The sequence below is a fragment of the Helianthus annuus genome, chromosome 16 (genome assembly GCF_002127325.2).
Source record: "Helianthus annuus cultivar XRQ/B chromosome 16, HanXRQr2.0-SUNRISE, whole genome shotgun sequence".
Lineage (NCBI taxonomy): Eukaryota > Viridiplantae > Streptophyta > Magnoliopsida > Asterales > Asteraceae > Helianthus > Helianthus annuus.
In genome coordinates this window covers 13,618,997-13,641,411 of record NC_035448.2, presented here as the reverse complement: position 1 = coordinate 13,641,411, position 22,415 = coordinate 13,618,997, and the positions used below count along the sequence as shown (strand labels likewise).

Genomic DNA, 22,415 nt, shown 5'->3' with positions numbered 1-22,415 from the left:
CGTAACGACCATAAATTAAACCCTTATATGTACTCTTGGTTTTTAATGTACCTTTGTCGTAGGACCTACACCTAGGCCTCAATTCTAATGTCTGACTGCTTTCTGCAGTTCCGTTGACACAGTGTGTCTTACCGGTGAGTTTACTAATATTTCTGACGCAGCGCTCTCGATTGCATGAAGCAATATTTTGTAGTATACAACGTGCATGAATTCACTTGCTTAGCATCTAATCAGTCAATGTTGACATTTAAGCACATAATTGCAGTCATTAAATAATAATTAAAGTGTACGGAAGTTACCGGTTTTGTGCCAGTTGTCACACGTGGCAAGTGAAGAAAGTGATTTGGAAGATCTTTTAGAGATAGAATTCGTGGCTAACGATGCAGATACGGTAAAATACATAAGAGAATATGGGAAGATCTTCGATACGTTTAACGAATCTATTCTCAACAAGAGTGAAAGCGATATACAAGAAAGAATGGCAAATCCTAAAACAGCACCCAAAGCAACTCTGTCTCCTGAAGAACAAGCCACGAATCACAAGATCTAGATGGCCGAGTTTGTTAAAAGTGTTCAAAAGCCAAAACCACAGCCATCAACAAATCAAGCAGCATATATGGAATTGGAAAAGGATCGATCACAAGGAAATATCCTCAGCTGGATCTACGTACAAGAATTAAGATGTATTGCGGTAAAGTGTGAGCATGGAATCCAATACTTTCGTACCTTCCTAAAGATCTTGACCTTGCCACACTATGATGTCTCTGCGCTTGCAAGGTTCAAGGTTATAAACCAATCTGGGAACAAGTTGATGGAAGAATTTGAAAAGCAGATCTGTAGGAACAAAAGGATAGGATGGAAGAATGTTGCCTACAAGCCTTAGTTTCCAGACTGTACACAGATTCGATTCACGCTTGATAAGGAAACAAGCACTGGGAGCTACAAGCTAAAGTACAGCGCACCAGATGTTTTGAAGCACATCCCTTTAATGAGATGCCACAAGATTTACTCGATAACATGCGGTTGTGGTGCTACGATTCAAATACTATAGAAGCAGTGATAGTCGTCAAAGACGGCACGCCTAACTTCCAGATTTATGACAGTATGTGGATTGTGAACCTGTCGGAAAGAGACGTCGCTACGTTGGTACGTAATGAGATATTCTTTGAAGATGATCAAGCGGGTCAAGCTATGAACTTTCAGAGTGTTGTGTTGGTTTGCTTTTATTATGGAATCAACTCTGGGAGTAAATAGACTGAAGCCCATCAAGAGACTTTGCAAGACCAATGAAAACCGAAGATAACAAGATGCACATAAGGGGGAGTTTGTTGATGTATTTTGTTTCTTGACTTGTAATGTTGTTAAACATATATGAACGGTCGTCATTTTTGTTTTATATTCTGTTGGTTAGTTGTAAGTTATCCAATTCAAACATCCTCCTGTTTGACTTGGCAACATTCTGTTAGTTTTGTAAACCCACGAAGTATATCACACACGAAACATGTATGGTTAGATTCAATTGTTTCGTGTGACACGAAATATATCACAAAACATGTATGGTTCGGGTTTCTAACTGTTTCATGTGACACGAAGCATGTGCTTCGTTTTGTTTCGTGATGTTTCGTGTAGTCCCCATATTGCTGCGTGTCCACCTGTTGTATTGCCTATAAATACAGCAGGTTGGATTTCCTTATGTATGAGTGCATTTTGAGAGAGCATTGGAGCTTATTTTGGAGATTATGTATTGTTACTCTGTCCAAATCAATTGAGAAACTTTTGAGTGATTTGTTCTTCTTGTTTGAGTGTGCTCTTGCTTGGTTATGTATAAATAAGGGATTCCGCACCTGTGTTTATGCATTTAATAATTTGAAATCACCTTGTTCATAGATCCTTTCAAAGACCTACAAAGTATATGCACCTCTTTAATTTGGTAATATTTTGTTAAATTTCATCGTTATTCTAATATCATCACCTTTGCCGTTAAAAATTTTTTTTTGTCCCTATTAGTGCTTGGATATAAAACTAATAACAAGATATAACAAGCAGTCTCTCGTGCAAGGAGATGTTAATTTACCCGTTGAAGGTGCTTTGGACATGATGCCCAAAGTCAACGCCTAGATGCCATTATCATGTGATTGAATCCTAAAACAAATAGTTTATATCTACTTGTTATCTATACTCTAAACTAGTTAATAATAAGTGGTTCAATGGTTGTAATGTCTCTAGCTATATTTGACTTCGGACGGTAATTAGAAATTGAATACTTATAAGTTATTCTTGATGGTGGCTTTATTTTATTACGGGCAATACCGTATGAAGTGGTCTTTAAACCGTTGAATATACATCACAAATTTTTGACAGGTCATTAGTTGTGCCGGAATCTCATAGGTCTTTAGTTTTGTTGAATAAAAAACAATAAAAAGTGTACTTGGGCATGGGCTAAGGCTACTCAACCTGAGAGGAGACAAGTCTTTGGAGATGCCCTTCACCTAAGTGTTATCTCACCATTAAAGGAGAATGCCTCTCTAAGGATAGAATCAAGAGAATGGTTGATGATCCTACCCTATTTATTGTTTTTTTAAATTCATCAAGTTTTTGTAACATTTAATAAGATATAAAATAAAATCATTAATCTTAAAAAAACAAACATTACATAACTTAAAAAAAACCTAAAAAATTAAAAATCCTAAGAATTCCATTTTTCGCGATCTTTTCTTTATATTCGTTCCTTTCATGCTTCAACCGAACCCGTTCGTCCACTTCACGTTCCTTCGCTTTTACCTTTTGGGTTGTGACCTCGCTTTTACGTTCATTTGCTTCACACCCGTATCCGTAATCATGATACACTTGATGCGCCGGGTAATATAGTTCATCAACAGGTGGGGCCGGAGCCCCGTTCAAGTCTGGCAACTTTATCTTTTGATTAACAGGGACGCCAGACAGAACTTCCTCCTCATTAGCTTCATTCATTCCCCACGAGTCGTTAGAATACTACTTAAAGAAATAACTATTGTCCCAAAATGATGACATTTTAGCTCCACACTCGTGCGAGAAATTATAACCGAAGAAATGAAGAAGAAGAATTGGTGTTGCTTTGAATTCATAGGCAAGGCAGATGATGTCTAAATACTAATTTGAATTCACAATTATCAACCTCGTATAACTCTATACGCGGCGTATACCTTTATTCACATGCCTAGACAACATCATATCAGTGTCAAATCTGTCTGACATACACTGTGTATAGCTCTATACACAGCGTATAGATGCCTCGTATACTGGCTACGTATAGCTCTATACGCAGCGTATGTCAGACAGATTTGACATTGTACAAGGTTGTCATGTACCTACCCTGTACATACGCGGCGTATAGTTAACTCGTATACAAGCTTCGTATGGCTCTATACGTAGCGTATATATGCATGATTTGACAGTGTAAGAGGTTTGACCGAGTGGTCATGTACGGACCCTGTACCTACGCTGCGTATAGACCAATACGCAGCGTATAGGCTATACACAGCGTATAGGTGTAACCCTATACATTGCGTATAGGTATATATACAGTGTAGGTACAGGTAGGGTTTGGTGTGCAAATAGCCATGTTGGTATGCCAATATGCAAACCCTTAAATAATTGTTGAAAATACGCAAAAAACATCATTTATATATAATAATATATGTAGATCATTTCTTTAAAATGTATTTTTGTTTTCTTATTTAACTTTAAACTAGGATTGGGACCCGCCGTAATGCGGCGGTGATTCTTTAGTTATAAGTAAATCAATCTAGGACCCGCACGTTATGTTAAACGTGTCAAACGGGAAAAAAAAATAGACGATGGAAAACGTTCACCCACACACGCACGTTGCATCGTGTTAACTCACAAAATTTAGAACGAACGTAAAAACGTTAAGCCCCCAAGCATAAACCGAAAAATTTGCGGAAAATGAAAACTATAAATGACCAAAGTTGAAAGTAAAAAAGTTATGAGGATAGATTGCAAAAGATAAAAAGTTTTGAGTTAAAAGTAAAAAAAAACAAATAGTTTTGGGTTAAAAGTAATTTATGAAATACTTTTGGGTGAAAAGTAGAAAAAAAGTCTTTTTTTTTTGGAAAACCCCCAAAGCCAACGTTACGACAATCATATGCATATCCATTTTTTCTTTGGAAAACCCCCAAAGCACACCTCGTGTTGCCGCGGGGCATAAAACGGTGTCAAATAGTACTAATGTCACACAACCGTCATCGACCACCAACACTGACTCGACCTAGCATATGCGTGTTGCGACGAACCTGTCAAACATGGAAAAAAGAGGCAAAAACGTTGAACCACACATGCACGTTGCGTCGTATTAACTCGAAAAATTTAGAAATATACGTAAAACGAAAATTTGCGGAAGATGAAAAGTATAAGTGACAAAAGTTGTGAAGTTAAATTGCAAATAATGAAAAGTTTTGGGCTAAAGTTAAAAAACACAAATTATAAGGGTTAAAATTGCAAAAGATAAAAACCTTTGGGTTAAAAACAAAAAAAGTTTTTTTTTTAAATGTGCAAAGCACAATGTACAACTTATTATGCCCAATAACTTTGCTAATTTATAATATATAATATAATATAATTAGTACATGATGTTTTCTTTTAAATGTATTTTTGTTTTGTTATATAACATTAAACTAGGTTAGAACCCCGTGTATTACACGGGTTGAGTAAATGTAATTTTATATATTAAATAATAAAAAATTATATGTTTGTGAACCCTGTATATTGTACGGATTAACTAAATGTAATTTTATATATCAAATAATAAAAAAAAGTTATATATTTAAAAACCATGTGTATTACACAGATTAAATAAATGTAATTCTGTATATTAAATACTAAAAACGTCGTATAGTTTAAAAACCCTTGTATAATCGGGTTGAATAAATCTACAAAATAATAAAAAAAATTATATCCTTAAAACCTCGTATATTACACGTGTTGAATAGATCTAAAAAAGAGTTGTATATTTAAAAACCATGTGTATTACACAGATTAAATAAATGTAATTTTGTATATTAAATATTAAAAACGTCGTATCTTAAAAAAACTCATGCATAGTCGGGTTGAAAAATCTATCAAATAATAAAAAAATATATATCCTTAAAAAACCTCATATATTACACGTGTTGAATAAATCTAATTTTACATAGCAAATGATAAAAAGTTATATATCTTTAAAAACTTCGTGTATTACACGGGTTATATAAATGTAACTTTGTATAGTAAATAAAGAATATATAGTTTTTAAAAACCCCATGTTTTACACGAGTTGAATAAATATAATCTTGTACACCAAATAATAAAAAAAGTTATATTTTTAATAAATTAGGATAACATTTAATATTAATTTATTATTTATATATTTAATATAAGATAAGTAGGAAAGAGATGTATTTGTTTTAAAAATATGTTAAATTAACAATTTAGATTTGAGAATAATATTTTATTAAAGTACGATATAATTTAATGTTAATTTATTATTTATTTAGTTAATATAAGATAAGTATAGATTTGAGAATAATTTCGAATGACACGTGTACAAAAATTAGTTTCTTTTATTATCTATACTATATAATAAAAGAAATCACTTTCGGGACACTTGTCATCATATTAGACCATCTCTTATAGATAATTATTATTTTAATTTAATCTCTTCTAATTAATTGTAGATAACACTCCTACTAAATATTATTTAATTTAATATCTTATATTATAGATAACCCTCCTACTAAATATTATTAGTTTAGTATCTTATGGATAATTATTATTATTTAGTTTAATCTCCTTCTCATTTAATTTTTTAAAAAAGGTTAGAAAAAAACGTTGGGGGCTCAGATGTTAAAAGATTCTTTTTTTGGCCAAACGAGTAAAAGTGATATAACCACAGGGGCCAAAATCGTAATTTACTCTTTATAATATTATTTATTTGAACTAATTATATTTGAACGTTTTGTTTTGTTTGGTATCAGATAGATTTTACGAAACTTTAAATAAAATTTACTAATATTATTTATCATTTATACATTTACGTAGTTTTAAATAAAGAATCAAATTTATTGAGACTTCGTCAACAAATTTTGCAACAACAGAATAATCTATTTTTATCACGAAAACCAAACTTTGTATTAATATATTAACTATTTTTATTTTCACTATACAAAATTACATTTACTCGACCCATGTAATACATGAGGTTTTTTAACATATAACTTTTTATTAGGGTAAATTACACTTTCGTCCTTTATGTTTGTAGCGGGTTGCACTGGATGACCTTTAACTTCAATAATTACAATCACAATCCTTTATTTGAAAAACCTGTTGCATGTTTCGTCCTTTACCTCAAACCAGGTTTAAATTTTCAGTTAAGTCTGGTCATGTGCAAGGCACATGAGGGTAGGTAGGTAATTTTACTCCTTTATATAAAAGATAATAATTAAACAACTAACCCTCTTCTCTCTCTCACTCTCTCTCCAACCAACCCCTCCATCGTCCCATCCACGATCAGTGATTTCTAAATCTGCCCTAATCCATATGAATCTTATTACAAACAAGAAACTTCTCAAGTTAAATCAAGAAGCTTGAAATAAGAATGAAGATGCTTTGTTTTGATAAGTAAAATGGCTGCTGCAATCGAAAACACCAAACTCAAGCTTCTTGATTTATTCAATTCGTATAATACATGGGGTTTTTTAAGGATATATATTTTTTTATTATTTAGTATAGAAAATTACATTTATTCAAACCGTGTAATGCACATATTTTTAAAGATGTATTTTTTTTATTATTTGGTATATAAAATTACATTTATTCAACCCGTGTAATAAATGAGGTTTTTTAAAGATGTATCATTTTATTATTTGATAGACTGTTGATACATATTATGTGGTCGCGACTCGAAAAGAAGAACAAAAGGAAAATCACCGGCTCAAGCACAAAAGAAGCCGAATCAAAAGAAGAACAAAAATGTTAACTTTGTGAAATCGACGGGAACGGACAAAATCGAAACGTTTGAAAACAAATCTAACTTAGATTTTGTTAAGAAAGCAACTGTACAGAAAAGAAATGAATCAAGCAGTTCGAAACCTAGTACCTCAGGATCACAAAATTCATCATCATCATCGGCAAGACGATCACATGATACTTCGGGGTTTGTTGAACGAAGATCATGTTTTGAGTGTGGAACAATTGGACATATAATTCGAAATTGTCCATATCTTCATAAACAAAAAGAGAAGGTTGATGTTCCCCATGACCAAACTGACCGTAAGCGATCTGTTTCTGTAAAACAAGATCCCCGCCTTGTAAAAGAAAGGGAGAAGAAACAGAAACGCCAACAGGTCAAGGAAGTTGAGAAGGCGTTAAAACCAGAGGTTGTCCAAAGTAAATCTGTTAAATCGGATGAAAAACAAAAACAGATTTGGAAACCAAAATCGATAACTGTTTCAGGGGGGGCTACCTCAATTCCGAATCATCGGGAAATGGATGTTACAATTCTCAATGATGACGGACGACCCAAGTCTGTGAAGGCTTGGGTCCCCCTCTCCAACTAATCTCTGAATGAGTGTGCAGGATGTTCCAGGAGGAACTATTGATAGTCTTAGGATTGTTGATAGTGGAGCGTCCATGCACAAGATTGGCGACATAAGGCTCCGAAATATTGTTACATCTAGGAGAATAGTGTTGCCATTGATGGAGAGGAAGGAAAAAGAAAAGAAGACAAAAATGTCTGATGAAAGAACGTGGTTGAATGAAGTTGCAAAATTCGACCAGATGAAGAAAGTGCCAAAATTTGGTTGTTATGGTTTTTGATCGGGTCCTCAGGAAAGATTTCAATGAAATATACACACCTGCAGAACGTCTGAAGTTCACATTCAGCAAGATGAACGTGCTGTGTACATTTCTTCGGGGTGTGATTGGAGAAAATGGGTTGTTGAACAAATCAACCGGGTATTCAAATGCCTTGGCGGGGATTGAACAACCGCACACTACTTCTCAAGAGGAAGACAAAGACCTTCGTTGGTGCAATGTGGAAGACCAGCCGGAACCAAAGGTTTTTGATCGTGTTGCTGTGAAGAGATTTTTCAGTAGCTACAAAATCGACTTTGATGTCCACACCGGGTGGATATCCAGTTTGGGAGAGTGCTCAGATTCCTTGCAATGCACGAAGCAGTTGCAGGATACGGTTTTTTTTTTAAATTTCTAATCTCTCCTATACTTGTTGATTTTTAAGCTGCTTTATGAATTATATCATCTCATACAACACTCTTTGGCCTGACACGTTGATCTCGAATATCACCTCACACGTGATTGTTTCTCTATGAAACTCGTCAATGTTGTCAAGGTCCACACCGATGACCAACGTGCCGACCTTTTTACCAAAGCATTTGACAAATCGAGATTTGACTTTTTATTATTGGTAAACAGCATTAAGGTCAAGCAAGAGTAAAACCAACATCGTAAAATCATTTTTGTAAATACCTTCGTGTTTTAAATTTATCTTAGTTTGTTGATTTTAGGGGAGTAAATCCAAAAATCTGAAAATCCAAAAACATCGAAAAATTTCAAAAACACAAAAACAATAGAAAAGCAAAAATGAGTTTCCTGGCGAGCAAAAGAGAAAATGATAGTACATCAGTGGTCTATCTAAACCTCTTTAAACCTTAAATGAAAAACGATAAGCAGCTCTATATAAGATGTATCGGTAGGCTCACAATCATTTTAAAGTGTGCAGGGTGATATAAATCTTAATCGACTGAAGACCAGGTGGGAACCATTCATTGGCATATGGTCTTAGTACCGAAATTTCGTTTGATAGATTGCCGAGGTTCTGAGATATTCGGTCTTTATGCTGCTTATCATCTGGGTATCATGGTTGTATCTTTTACCGAAAATAACGGGGACGCAAGTCTAGATCTTCCATGATACTATACATACGTGTACATACTGCATTCGACCCTCAATAAGTGATCAACAATCACATGTCCACTCAAATAAGTGATAAAATATCACATTTATCTGGGAGTCAAGTTCGTCTCTCTGCTGTAAGAAAGTACTGACCTGTTTACGGACTTGCTCCTGTGCCCTCATGCATATGAAAATCAAGTTCCTCATCAATAAGTGATTATATCACATAGGGCTTGTTTTTCAAATCAAAATAAGTGAGAATCTCACATCATATACGGTCAAACAGATGATAATCGGTTTACTCATCGGTAAGATGAACCCTCGTGCATACCTTGATACGGGAATGTGTCGTGATGTGGATGAACACCGGTCGGTAAGTATAAATCATACCTTAATGTATCTCCTAAACATGATTACATCTGATAAGTTGAGCTTAAGTGGACAACAATACCGATAATTGTTATAGGATGCTTATCTTAATGTTAACTAACTGAACAACAAGAGCGTTTTGGCATGACCATACACTGATATGATTCTCTTACCCTCGAAACTCGCAAAAAGAATGTCTGTATATATTTATTTACTGCTTTCAGCCTTTACATTTCAAATATTCAAAAATACCAAAAAGATTTTAGGTGTGTTTTAATATAAACTTTATAAAAGCCAAAAAGATTTTATTTCTATTTTATTTTCGATCGTACGATGTTGGAACTCGAGTCTTCGTTACCTGAAACCTGACTGAAAACCGAAATTGACTAAATCTTCATAAACGGTCAAAATTTGCAAGTTTTGAAAGTTAGAAACTGAAATTGATAAATTTTATTAAACTTTCAAACTGTCGGACGGTGTTTGATTGTGACATGGTCATTCGTGTGTCATTTGTTTATATTAACTATATTCCAAGCAGTTGTTCTCATTACGCGTTTTGATTTCTTGCATGTGCAGATTCTAAAGGCAAGGAGAACATGGTCGATGACAAGCTTCGGAATGAAGACACGACGTGAAGGCACTCAAATGATGAAGATGATCGAGTTGCCGCTGACCATCATCAACACCACAAGGATCTCAAGCACTAATGATCAAGTCATTCACGAGCATAACTCAAGGGGAGCTTATGTTAAGGGGGAGTTTGTCAACACACTTCCTATATGATACGAGTAGTTTGTTGATACACTTTCTGCTTTCAAGACGTGAAGACTTTCAAGATCCTCCGACATTGAAGATATCAAAGGCGAATCTCGCGAGTAGCGTCCAAGGGGGAGTTTGTTGATACATATTATGTGGTCGCGACTCGACTCGGTTCGACTTGGCTTGATTCGACTAGGTTAGGTTCGGCTCATGCCCGGCGTCACGACATTCCTCCGTCGTGCGTCCCAGAGTTCGACACGCGAAGCACGGATAGCCGAGAGCCGGTTCCCGCTGCCACATCATCATGACATCACCATGATGATGTCATGATGATGTCACTTGTTTGACTAAGGCTTACAATCTACATATTTGTGAGAATTCAGTCAACGTTTTACATTTACATGCATGTGGGCCGAAATCAACATGTTTGGCGAAACAAACATTGGGCCCAAGCCCAAGTTGGCGAAACAGATGGGTCTTGACGAAACAAGTGTGTTTCGTCAAGCTTGATTCCATTTCGTCGAAGGTTGTTTATTTCGCCAAGCTTCTGTCTCGCCAAGCTGTGATTCGCCAAGCAAAGATGTGATTCGTTGTGCTGTGACTATAAATAGCCTGTCTGTAGATAAGGAAAGCAGTAGAACACATTGTAGAACACAGAGAGCATATTTGTGAGAGCACACACACTGAGAGAGAGTTTGCAAAATAGATTTGTAAACATTGAGCTTGTAACCGAACCTTTCATTCGTATTAATACAAGTGGTGTTAATCGGTGAATACTGTGTGTGTTGTTTTGTGCGTGTTCTATCTCGGTTTGCCATTCCGGTTGGATTCCGCACAACCGGGTTGGTTAGTATACAAGGATTAGGCGACTAGATCCTCCTAGCCGGACCTACATAGACAATATTACATTTATTCAACCCGTCTAATACACGTGGTTTTAAAGAAATGAGTTTTTAAAGATATATTGTTTTATTATTAGTATACAAAATTTATTTATTCAACCCCGTGTAATACACGGGGTTATAACCTAGTATGATAGATAGAAGATTAGTAATGGGGTTTCAACAAAACTAATATATATTATATTATTTAATTATTTATTTATAATGGGGTTAGTTTCAATATATTTTGATGAGTAAATTGCCATTTTAGTCCCTGAGTTTTGTCCAAATTTGCCATTTTGATCCAAATAGTTTTTTTTTTTTTGCATCTGAGTCCCTGACTTTTACATTTTGTTGCCATTTTGATCACTTTGCCTAACTCCATCCAAAAACCCAGTTACTCTTTTCAATTTAAACCTTTTCAGTTGCCATTTTGATCCAATTCCTAAAAAAACATAAAAATTCTAAAAAATCCAAATAATTCTAAAAAATCCAAATAATCCGTTTCGGCGCGAAACGTTTCGAACACGAACCGTTTTGGCGCGAACCGTTTCGAACACGATCCGTTTCGAGCTGAACCGTTTCGACCCGTGCCGTTTCGAATCCGAACCGTTTCAAGCCGAACCGTTTCGACCCGTACCGTTTCGAACCGAACCGTGCCGTATCGAACCGAACCGTTTCGAGCTGAACCGTTTCGAACCGAACCGTTCGAGCTGAACCGTTTCGACCCGTACCATTTCGACCCGAACCTTTTCGAGCTGAACCGTTTCGACGCGAACCATTTCGACCCGTACTGTTTCGAGCTGAAACGGTTCGCGTCGAAACGGTTCGGTTCGATACGGTACGGGTCTAAACGGTACGGTTCGAAACGGTTCGCGTCGAAACGGTTCGGTTCGATACGGTACGGGTCGAAACGGTTCGGTTCGAAACGGTTCGCGTCGAAACGGTTCGGTTCGAAACGGTTCGCGTCGAAACGGTTCGGTTCGAAACGGTACGGGTCGAAACACTTCGCGTCGAAACGCTTCGCGTCGAAACGGTTCGGCTCGAAACGGTTCGGGTTCGAAACGGTACGGGTCGAAACGGTTCGTGTCGAAACGGTTAGGCTCGAAACGGTTCGAGTCGAAACGGTACGGGTCGAAACGGTACGGTTCGAAACAGTTCGCGTCGAAACGGTTCGGTTCGATACGGTATGGGTCGAAAAGGTACGGTTCGAAACGGTTCGCGTCGAAACGGTACGGTTCGATACGGTACGGGTTCGAAACGGTTCGGTTCGATACGGTACGGGTCGAAACGGTTCGGTTCGAAACGGTACGGGTCGAAACGGTTCGTGCCGAAACATTTAATGATTTTTGGATTTTTTAGAATTTTTTTGATTTTTTAGAATTTTTATGATTTTTTAGAATTTTTTTTATTTTTATATTTTTTTTTTGAATTTTTTAGAATTTTTATGATTTTTTAGAATTTTTTGAATTTTTTGGAATTTTTTTGATTTTTTGGAATTGGATCAAAATGGCAACTGAAAACATTTTTTAAGGAAATCCCCAAAATACCTCTGTTACAAACTGGGTTTTTGGATGGAGTTAAACAAAATGATCAAAATGGCAACAAAATGTAAAAGTCAGGGACCCAGATGCAAAAAAAAAAAAAACTATTTGGATCAAAATGGCAAATTTGGACAAAACTCAGGGACTAAAATGGCAATTTACTCTATTTTGATTGTAAAACATAAAAATCAGTTATGATTAAGATTATTTTATCGTTTTGACAAACAAAAATGGACCAACGAATTTCGTTTTAAAAATTAGCTAAAAAGTAATTAATTTTCTATTAACTTTAAAAATGACTGAATACATCCGAAAACATGATTTGAAATTTATTTTAATATTTAAAATACAATAAGTTAAAAACATGGTGTGTAGATTTTAGATTCGATTAAATATTACTAATAATAAGAATTTGTATTAATTTAGATTAAATATTATTATTATTAGTATTATTAATAATTTTAATTAATTAAATGAGAGAATGACAAGTGTCTCAAAACAGATTTCTTTTATTATATAGTATAGATTAATACATGATGTTTTGTAAAATTAAAGAATATCCAGCCGCTTGTCAAGTGGTTACGTTAGGACCCATCGAAGCTGACTATCAGCACCTTACCATGTGTTTTACGATCGGGAACACCGTGTCAACCAGTCTTGCGCGAAAAAAGAAACCCAAGGCTTGATGAGGTGGTTTGTTCTTCCAAATTTGCGCCACCTACGATTAAAAAGTTGAGAATGAAAAATCGTCCGAGAGAAGTTGCAAAAATAACTGATCTACTTATGTAGGATTCCATATCTTTTTGCCAGTTTTGGGTATGTTTGGCAAAACTAGCTGGTGGCTGGTAGCTGAAAGCTGGAAGCTAGTAGCTGGTGGCTGGAAGCTGGTAGCTGTAGCTGGTAGCTAGTAGCTGTAGCTTTTTAGATATATTTGGTGTTTGGTAGAGTAGCTAGAGCTTTTAATAAAATGTATAAAATTACCAAAATGGACATAACTAAAAATTTATAAAGTTGGTGCATTAAAAAGTTTCTTATTTTGAGAGGTTAAAATAGTCATTTTTCCCTAAAAGCTTGTAGCTCCTTCTAAACGCTACTAGTAGTAGCGTTCAACCAAAAGCTTCATGCTCCTAACCTAAAAGCTTAAAGCTCCTTCAAACAAACAAGACTTTTTATTAAGTAGAAGCTTTTTCTTAAAAGCTTAAAGCTAGAAGCTCTTAAAAGCTCCTAAAAGCTCCATGCCAAACATACCCTTTATCGATTAAGAAACCCAATGGAGCATGGAGGTTATAGGCTACCAAGCTTTGAATGACATCAACGTTCTAATCATTTAGTGATAGATATAACATTTTTCTTGAGAACTCTAATTGTTTATTTACGTGCTTCAGCCGTGTGTCAAATATGTACTAAAAAAGAGTACGTGACCTCTACTAGCAAGTGGAGTTGAAGCGCTAAGGGCGTAAACAATCTAGAGTTTTCAGTATTTTCTATAAAGTCAAACTTTGATTCGTTTACTTAAGATTTGAATATATAGATGTATACTTTGCTATCATTGGGGTTGGTGGTCTAGTGGCAAGGCAAAGCCTTTTAACACATTTAAGTATGAGGTATTGGTTTCAAGTTTCACAACTAGTAAGAAATTCGCTGGTAAAAAAAAGATGTATACGTTGCTTTGCTTTTCTTGTAATATTTTGTATTCGTAGATGGGACAATATGCACAAAGTCAACCCTTCATGTGTGTGTCTGCGCAAGTTGACATTTCCTTACACATGATTAATAAAAACGATGCTTAAATCCAGCTATTTAGGGCAGGCGTTCCATGATGAAAAGTATCACGCGTGAAAACACCACCGTCACCCTCGACTATCACTCGTCGATTTTGTAACGCGTGAGAATTATCACGCCGTGAAGAATGGTAGGTGTTGTTTAATTTGTTGGGTTGGGAGGGTTTATTGTTTGTTGTTGTGAGTGATGACCATTTCCACTAAAAAAAGTTGTGAGTAATGAAATAATGGTTGATAAAATGGCTGAACTTGATTGGATGTTGTGAGTGATGAGTGAGTGATCACTGATCACCACCCCCTCCCCCCTTATAGCCTAAATTATTTGTGCATGGTTATCAAATCTCTATTACTAACCTAAGACATCGAATTTTGGTTCTTTTAACCAACAATGTTGGAAGCAATCTCATGTGCAGAACTTGTAGGTTACCTAATGAAATTGTGATATGAGGGTAGGTTACCTGATGAAATTGCGATGTGAGGGGAAAGTTAAGGCTCTATGTGTGCCATAATGCCAATTAGATGCTGTGATTAGTTATATGCACCTCTTTAATTTGGTAATATTTTGTTAAATTTCATCGGTATTCTAATATCATCACCTTTGCCATTAAAAAAAAATTGTCCTTATTAGTTCTTGGATATAAAACTAATAACAAGATATCACAAGCAGTCTCTCGTGAAAGGAGATGTTAATTTACCCGTTGAAGGTGGGACATGATGCCCAAAGTCAACGCCTAGATGCCATTATCATGTGATTGAATCCTTAAACAAATAGTTTATATCTACTTGTTATCTATACTCTAAACTAGTTAATAATAAGTGGTTCACTGGTTGTAATCTCTAGCTGTATTTGACTTCGGACGGTAATTAGAAAATGAATACTTATTAGTTATTCTTGATGGTGGCTTTATTTAATTACGGGCAATACCGTATGAAATGGTCTTTAAACCGTTGAATCTACATCACAAACTTTTGACAGGTAATTAGTTGTACCAGAATCTCATAGGTCTTTGGTTTATGGTCCTACCCCACTTATTTTTTTTTTTTTTTTTTTTAAGTTCATCAAGTTTTTGTAACATTTAGGGGATGTTTGGTAGCTTCTTAATGACCATTCAGATGCTACATCTTAATGGTTTAAAACCTCTGAATGAATAAGAGGTAACCTCAAGTCTGAATGGTTAAGAGGTAACCTCTGAATGGTAAATCATCACATGTCACATTCTTCTACCTTCTCATTGGTCAAATTCTTAATGGTTCCATTAAGAGGTAGCCTCTTAATGACCATTCAGAGGTTACCAAACACCCCCTTAATAAGATATAAAATAAAATCGTTAATATTAAAAAACAAACATTACATGACTTAAAAAAAACATAACCTAAAAAATTAAAAATCATAAGAATTCCATTTTTTCGCGATCTTTTCTTTTATTTTATGTAAAACCGGTCGGTCTTCAACCTGATACGAGTTGATATCGGTTGTCATTATCTCCCATTCTTTATATTCGTTCCTTTCTTGCTTCAATTGAACTCGTTCGTCCACTTCACGTTCCTTCGCTTTTACCTTTTGGGCTGTGACCTCGGTGTATGCTTTGAACTGGGCCATAAACTAGTCCATTTTGGAACCGCTCCCCGTTGCGGCTTGTTTTTTTGCAGCCGGTGCCTTTTTGGCTTTGTCCTGCTCGGGGGACGTGCCTCCTCTCGAACTTCGTACTCTTCTTCGTCAAATTCGTGCTCATCGTTTATATTTATTTGTCATCGTGCGTCTGAGCCCCCTGCACTATAACTTCCGGTCTCCGAGGTGTTTGTTCGTTTAGCAATTGCAATCTCGTTTGGAATCGACGCCCGCTTGTTATTGGTTCGCAAAACCTCCCATGCTCGTACGTGTGGGAAAACGACCCGATGCGTATCTTCGTATTTTCGCATCGCCTCATTAAAAACATCTTCGTCACTCATCCCACTACGACAATTACTAGTATATAAATTATTATATATCGTGGCAAATCGGTTCACGACCGGATGCATCTTTCGCCACTTTGAAGAGATGGAATCAAGATCGTTATAATGACCTTGTTCCATAATCGCAAGGAACTTTGATAATATTTCTTTCCAAAACCCATCACTGGTTTGGTTGTTATCTATATTTTTAGAATGTAACAAAAGTATATATTAAAAAATGTAAAATTTATATATTTTAGTAAAAAAATTTATATATTTTATCCACGCCTTCGCTAACGTTGCCTACTCGATCTTTGTCCACGGCTTCACACCCATGAGAAAGATCACTTTAATTGAATCTCTTTCCCTCTCCCAAATTTTGAGACCATCAATATCAATATCAAAAGACAATTTTTTTTTCAAAAAAAGAAAAAAAAATCAATATCAAAAGACAAATCATGTTATCGATTATCTAGTGGTCTAGTGATATAGTTTTTGTCCCTTAGTGGTGTGCGTGGGAGTTCAAATTATTACCGATAAAGATTGCTCTCCTAGAAATGGAGGTGCATAGAAAAACCGGTTTTAAAATTGGAACCGGTTTAAGGAGCTCGTTGTAAAAACTGGTTTGGAACCGTTAAAAGTCAAACCAACTTGTCAGGAATTTGGTTAAAATAGAAGGTGGTTTAGAACTGAATCAATGTTTTTACACTTAGACCATTGGGTATGGGGAGGATAGTCTCCAAAGGGACTATCCTCCACATAAGCGCCACGTAAGCATGCCAGCATGGGAGGAGGACCCTCCCTTGGAGACTATCCAAGGGTGTGGTGGATGCTCCTCCTCTATTTTTTTATTATTATTTATTTGATTTAATTAATTAATGAAAACAAAGTAAATAAAAATAAAAAAGTTACATTTAAATAAAACCTAAAAAAAAAACCTAAAGTTACATTTAAATAAAAAAAACACACCTAAACAAAACCTAGAGTTACATTTAAATTAAAAAAAAAAACACACTTAAAAAAAGCCTAAAGTTATATTTAAAAAAAACTACACTCCCCCACTCCATTTTTTCCTAATTTTTCCTTCATCATTTGTAAAATGAGACGGTCTTCCGGTGGACGAAAACGGGTGTGAACTTGAGTTGGGATTATTTGGGTTGTAGGGATCCATAATTTTTTTAAGGTTGGGAGAGGTTTTTTTTTATAAAAATGGGAGAAAAGTGGGAGTAGTTTGGTAAAAAAAAGTAGAGTGAAAAGGGGTTTAATTTATAGTGGTGGGGTGAATTTTTTTTTTTTTTTTAAATGGTTGCATGTTACCGTTGAGGGCCCACCCCATTCAAAAAGCTTGGCCCGTCTCCAATGTTACAATTCCGACGCAAGTGCCATGCCGGGCCCCAAGGGGGCGGTGTGCGACGTGGCTGGGGGGGGGGGGGGGGGGGGCTCTGCCGATTCCCATACCCAATGGTCTTACAAAACCAGTGTGGAATCTGAACCGGTTTTGACTTCTGTTGACTGGAACAGGTTTGTTTACCAAGAAAAATTTAAGCTAGAGACTTGGGCTCCCAACTAACTTTTTATACATATAGAATAAAATGTTGCAGCTTTTTTATTCTATATGTATCATATAAAACTGAACATTTTGTATCCTTTCATGATTTTTGAATTCAATCAGATTCTTGAAGTTTGAATTCGTTCTGCTGGTGTTACTTTTTGTATAGAGATCTATAAAAAAAAAAAAAAAAACAAAAAATAACACACTATGGAAAACTAGCGAATTACTGTTTCGCCTCAAGTCCATCTGTTGATATTTTTTATATGGCGGCTTCTGATCGAAATTCAAATTCCAATGCAGTCTCCAGCTTTTCTACAACATCTGCCATCTTTGGCCGTTCTTCACGAGATTTGTGCAAACACTGAAATGCGATGCATGAAAAAGTTTCCAAAGAAGTTGAGTCCATCGGTCTCGTCAGACCTTGGAAGACAATCTCATGTAATCGCTTTTGTTTGTAGGCTTTTTTCCACATAGGCACCAAAACATCTACCTGGCCGTTGCTATTATTAAAGCACAATTTTCCACATAAGACTTCGAATAAGACAACGCCAAAAGAGTATACGTCTGATTCTTTCGATAGGGTGAATGAATTCAAATATTGTGGGTCACAATACCCAGGGGTACCTACAATACTGCGGGTAATAACAACTGTGTGGCGCTGATTAGCTGGTCCTAATCTAGACAGTCCCATGTCCGAAACTTTAGCATTCCAATTGTCATCCAGGAGAATGTTTGCACTTTTTATATCCCGGTGAAGAACTCTTTGCTTTGTGCCCTTGTCATCATGAAGAAAACTTAGTCCTCTTGCAGCATCAACGCAAATCTTGATACGTTGCCCCCACGTAAGAAGATTGGAACTTAAATGACGATCAAGGCTTCCATTAGAGGCATACTCATACACAAGTATCTTTTCACCACCCTCGTCACAATATCCCAATAAAGAGATGAGATTCGCGTGCTTATAATCAGAAAGCATCATGATCTCCTTCAAGAACTCAGGCTCTCCCTGCCCATACTTTGGATCTAGACGCTTGAAAGCACACATGCTTTTTCCATTGGAGTGAGAAACTTCTCCTCGATACACCCTCCCAAATCCACCACTTCCAATTAATTTGTTTACACCAAAGTTGTCAGTGGCTGATTTTATATCTTCTAGTTGGATTTTAAGATGTTCAAACTCCTTCAGGAAGGGCCCCATTATTTGAGGAAATGGAGCTGCATATGTTGCAGGTGGGTGTGGGGGTGGAGATTGTGGAGGTGGGGGTGGGGGTGGGGGAGGAGATTGTGGAGATTGGTTTGCAACACCATCCAAACCAACCTCTAATTCATCAGATTCTTTTCTACTCAACTTCTTCCCTGCACTGTCTTCTTCCTCTTGGTTACTTATTACCCCTGCCAAGTTTTTTCTACTAAAAAGCTCTTCTACCTCGAAATACTCTTCATGCGTAGTGATCATAGATGGTAGTTCATCAACATTCGAAAAACATACCTGGTACAAGCATAAGTATGCATTCAACTTCTAGTGTTTACAAAGTAAGGATATATTCAGTGTGAAAAAAGAACAGCATACCTCTGCTCTAAAGTTCTTTGGTATCAGATCTCTTGCATCCCATATAATATCAACTTCGTCATGATTCAAAATAAGTACACCGTTTCTCACAAATGTTGTGTGAAACATTACTCTAAATATCCTTTCCTGACTAACGTGATCCAAATGCGCGCATTCAAGAACCACGTCTCCTTGTACACAGTGATGAATATCAATTTCCACCAGCTCACACTCTTCCTATAATCACAAGGGGGTGTTGAGTTTTGAAACTAATTAAAGTAAGATATATCTCTTAACTGCTTGGTAGAAAAACTTACTGATTGATAGTAGCGGTCTTGTTCTTCGGTTTTGGAGGATGTAAACAAAAGCTTAGATCCCTTATTGGCTGTTGTTGAAGATGAATCCTGACCATAGATTCGAATTACAGGTCTACAACCCTTTTCACCAAACAAAGGAAGGGATTTAAGTTTGATATGATCCAAAGTCAATGGTGTGTCTGAGGGCGACCAATCAGAACCTAGATTTCTCCGGGATATGTACTGAAGATACCTCAGTTGAGACGGTTGTGGATTGAAAGGTGTTAAAAGACGAAGCTCTCTAGGAGCTTGCTTATACACCATTTCAAGAGTCTTTTGCTCACCGCTATACTCTTTTCTGAATAAGAGAAGAGCAGCAAGCATAAATGCAAGCACGGGCCACGCGCCCATTTCACAATGCATGAGAAGCACGTTTTGCTGATCCGCTAAAGAGAGCCAGCTTTCACTAGATCTCAAAAAGTGATGGATCATTTCCAATGGTAACACCGGGCACCCTCCATACTGCCGAGGGTATTGCATTATCGTCATGTCGTATTGCGATAATATGTCTGATATTCGAGTCCTTCTGTCACCTTCTCTAAAGTTAAAAACCATGAAAGATGAATCAGGATAGTAGTCTTGTAGCTCGGCCACAATGCCACCCATGTAAACCTTGTACTCATCTTCTTCAAGTACGTCAGTCGAGAAACAGCAATCGAAAACTGCAAACGATTTTCGACAAGATCATCAGCTTTAAACAGAGATCAAAGCAAATTTATAACCTAAACATTAGTGGATACGTACCGTAAACCCTCTCGGAGATCTCAAACAGCCGATCCGGCGGTTTCCGGTAAAAGAACCGCTTAAACAGCGCCATTAAATCGCGCTGCTACACTCCAAACCGTAAATGCCGACTGTATAAACCCTAGATCGATTATTCCTCTTTCAAATCAACACCTACAAGTGTTTAATTTGAATCCAAAGAGTTTGAATTGGAAGTTGAATTGACGAACGTGATGAATTAGATCTTGAATGGCGATGACGTAAGGTTGAGAAATTGAGTGGAGTTAGGGTTTGTAGGAAGTTAGAATAGGTGAAGTAATGGAGATGAAAACATGATGAAAAGCCATGTGGTTGTTCTGCACATTTTATGATTTGGTTCACATGTGAGTTGAAAAAGGAAGGAAGGAAGAAGAATCGTAGAGAGAGATGAACCTTTTTCGAACAAGTGACATGCGATTAGGAAGGATATACACGTGGAATCTGAAGAGTGCAAATGGATATCATGGAGAGTATTCACATCCATACCATCATAATTTTTACCCTACAATCACTTTTAAAATATATTAGTTTAAGATCATGTGAATTTCGCAGGTAACTTAACACAAACATATAATATCTACTGATATTGTAACCCGTGTATGAACTATACCCGCTTGCAGGAACCCCCAATATTTCCGTTTCAATATTAGCAGCCTGATAAATTCATATATATCTAATTAGTGTCAATCAAATTATAGTTTTAAACCAGAAACTATAAAAAGATTATTAAAGCACCAAACAAAAGTTTAGAATGAAAAGGTAACATAAAACATGTCGGAATTAAATCACAACATACCACTATATTAAGTTCCCGTGTGTTGCACAGGTGGATCAACAACAAAATATATCATTTAACAATGTTTACATAAACCTTTTAACGAAATGAACGTTGAACTACTAATGTGACTATAAAACTTTACTGAATTGAAATAAATAAATACGACAAAAATAAAAGAAATGTTCCAATACTGACAAAAACAAATACGAAATAATCACAAGTGCTGCTTTAAACTTATCGTTTCAATTTATTCTTCACCAACAAATAACTCATAGCTTTGATTTCTTCCACAACTTTCACCAAAGACGCCACTTGAATAAAATCGTGTAACCCAAAAAAATCATGTGACCTGAAAGCATGGTCTAAGAAATTAATTCTTTTGTTTCAACAACAGTGACTATCAATTTTATTGTTTAATCGGTTTGATGAGGGTTGTGCTTATATTTCAAAGCATTTGCGGAAAGTATTATACGGAGACTAGGCCATTGCTTCCGCAAAATCAGAAGTCCCGGGGTAATACCCCAGATATCACTGAGTATAAAGACCTAGTATCTCAGAAAGAGGGACCTTTCAAACAAGATTTCAGGGGTTACCTATATATTCAAGAAGTTGTTACCCACAGAATAAGCAAGTTTGAAAATTTAGGTTTATATCTCGTCACAATTTACTAAATGTGTAAAAACCTACTGACATATCATTTTAATTTTTCAAATCTTTAGCATGTTGTGACAGTCCACTGATGTACTATCATTTCCTTTTTTTCACAACAAAACTCTTTTTATATTTTATCATGTTTTTGTATTTTTCAAATTTTCTAATGTTTTTGAATTTTCTGAAATTTTCTTACTCCCCCTAAAATGCAAACACATTAAAGAAAATTGAAAACAAACTATACAAATAAAGTGACAACCGATATCGAATCGCATTAATTCGCAATCCATTATGCATAAACAATCAGAATTCCCCCTCTCAACAAACTATTTTCTCATTTAGATTTCAAAACACTTAAGTTTGTTTTAAACTAAATGATTTTTCTGGAAAATAAGTTTGTTTTTACCACTTGTATGTTCACTTTGTAAGTTAGGGGTATGGTTCATCATATTGTTCATCAATCACTTGAAATGAAGATTACATCAAGTTCAACTCAATGACCTTGACGAATCCTTTGTATCACTTGTAAAAACATCCATAATATCTAACCATATG

General features: G+C 36.0%; 1 protein-coding gene across 1 annotated transcript; it reads right to left on the bottom strand.

Annotated features, from left to right (window-relative positions):
• Nucleotides 1-17,795: 17,795 nt before the first annotated feature.
• Nucleotides 17,796-20,843, bottom strand: LOC110916949 (formin-like protein 20). Its single transcript, XM_022161589.2, has 4 exons — nucleotides 20,414-20,843; nucleotides 19,631-20,331; nucleotides 19,335-19,550; nucleotides 17,796-19,253 (listed from the first exon to the last, which is right to left on the bottom strand). The coding sequence occupies exons 1-4, from the start codon at nucleotides 20,484-20,486 to the stop codon at nucleotides 18,024-18,026; spliced, it is 2,220 nt and encodes a 739-aa protein (XP_022017281.1). The 5' UTR covers nucleotides 20,487-20,843; the 3' UTR covers nucleotides 17,796-18,023.
• Between the last annotated feature and the right edge of the window lie 1,572 nt (nucleotides 20,844-22,415).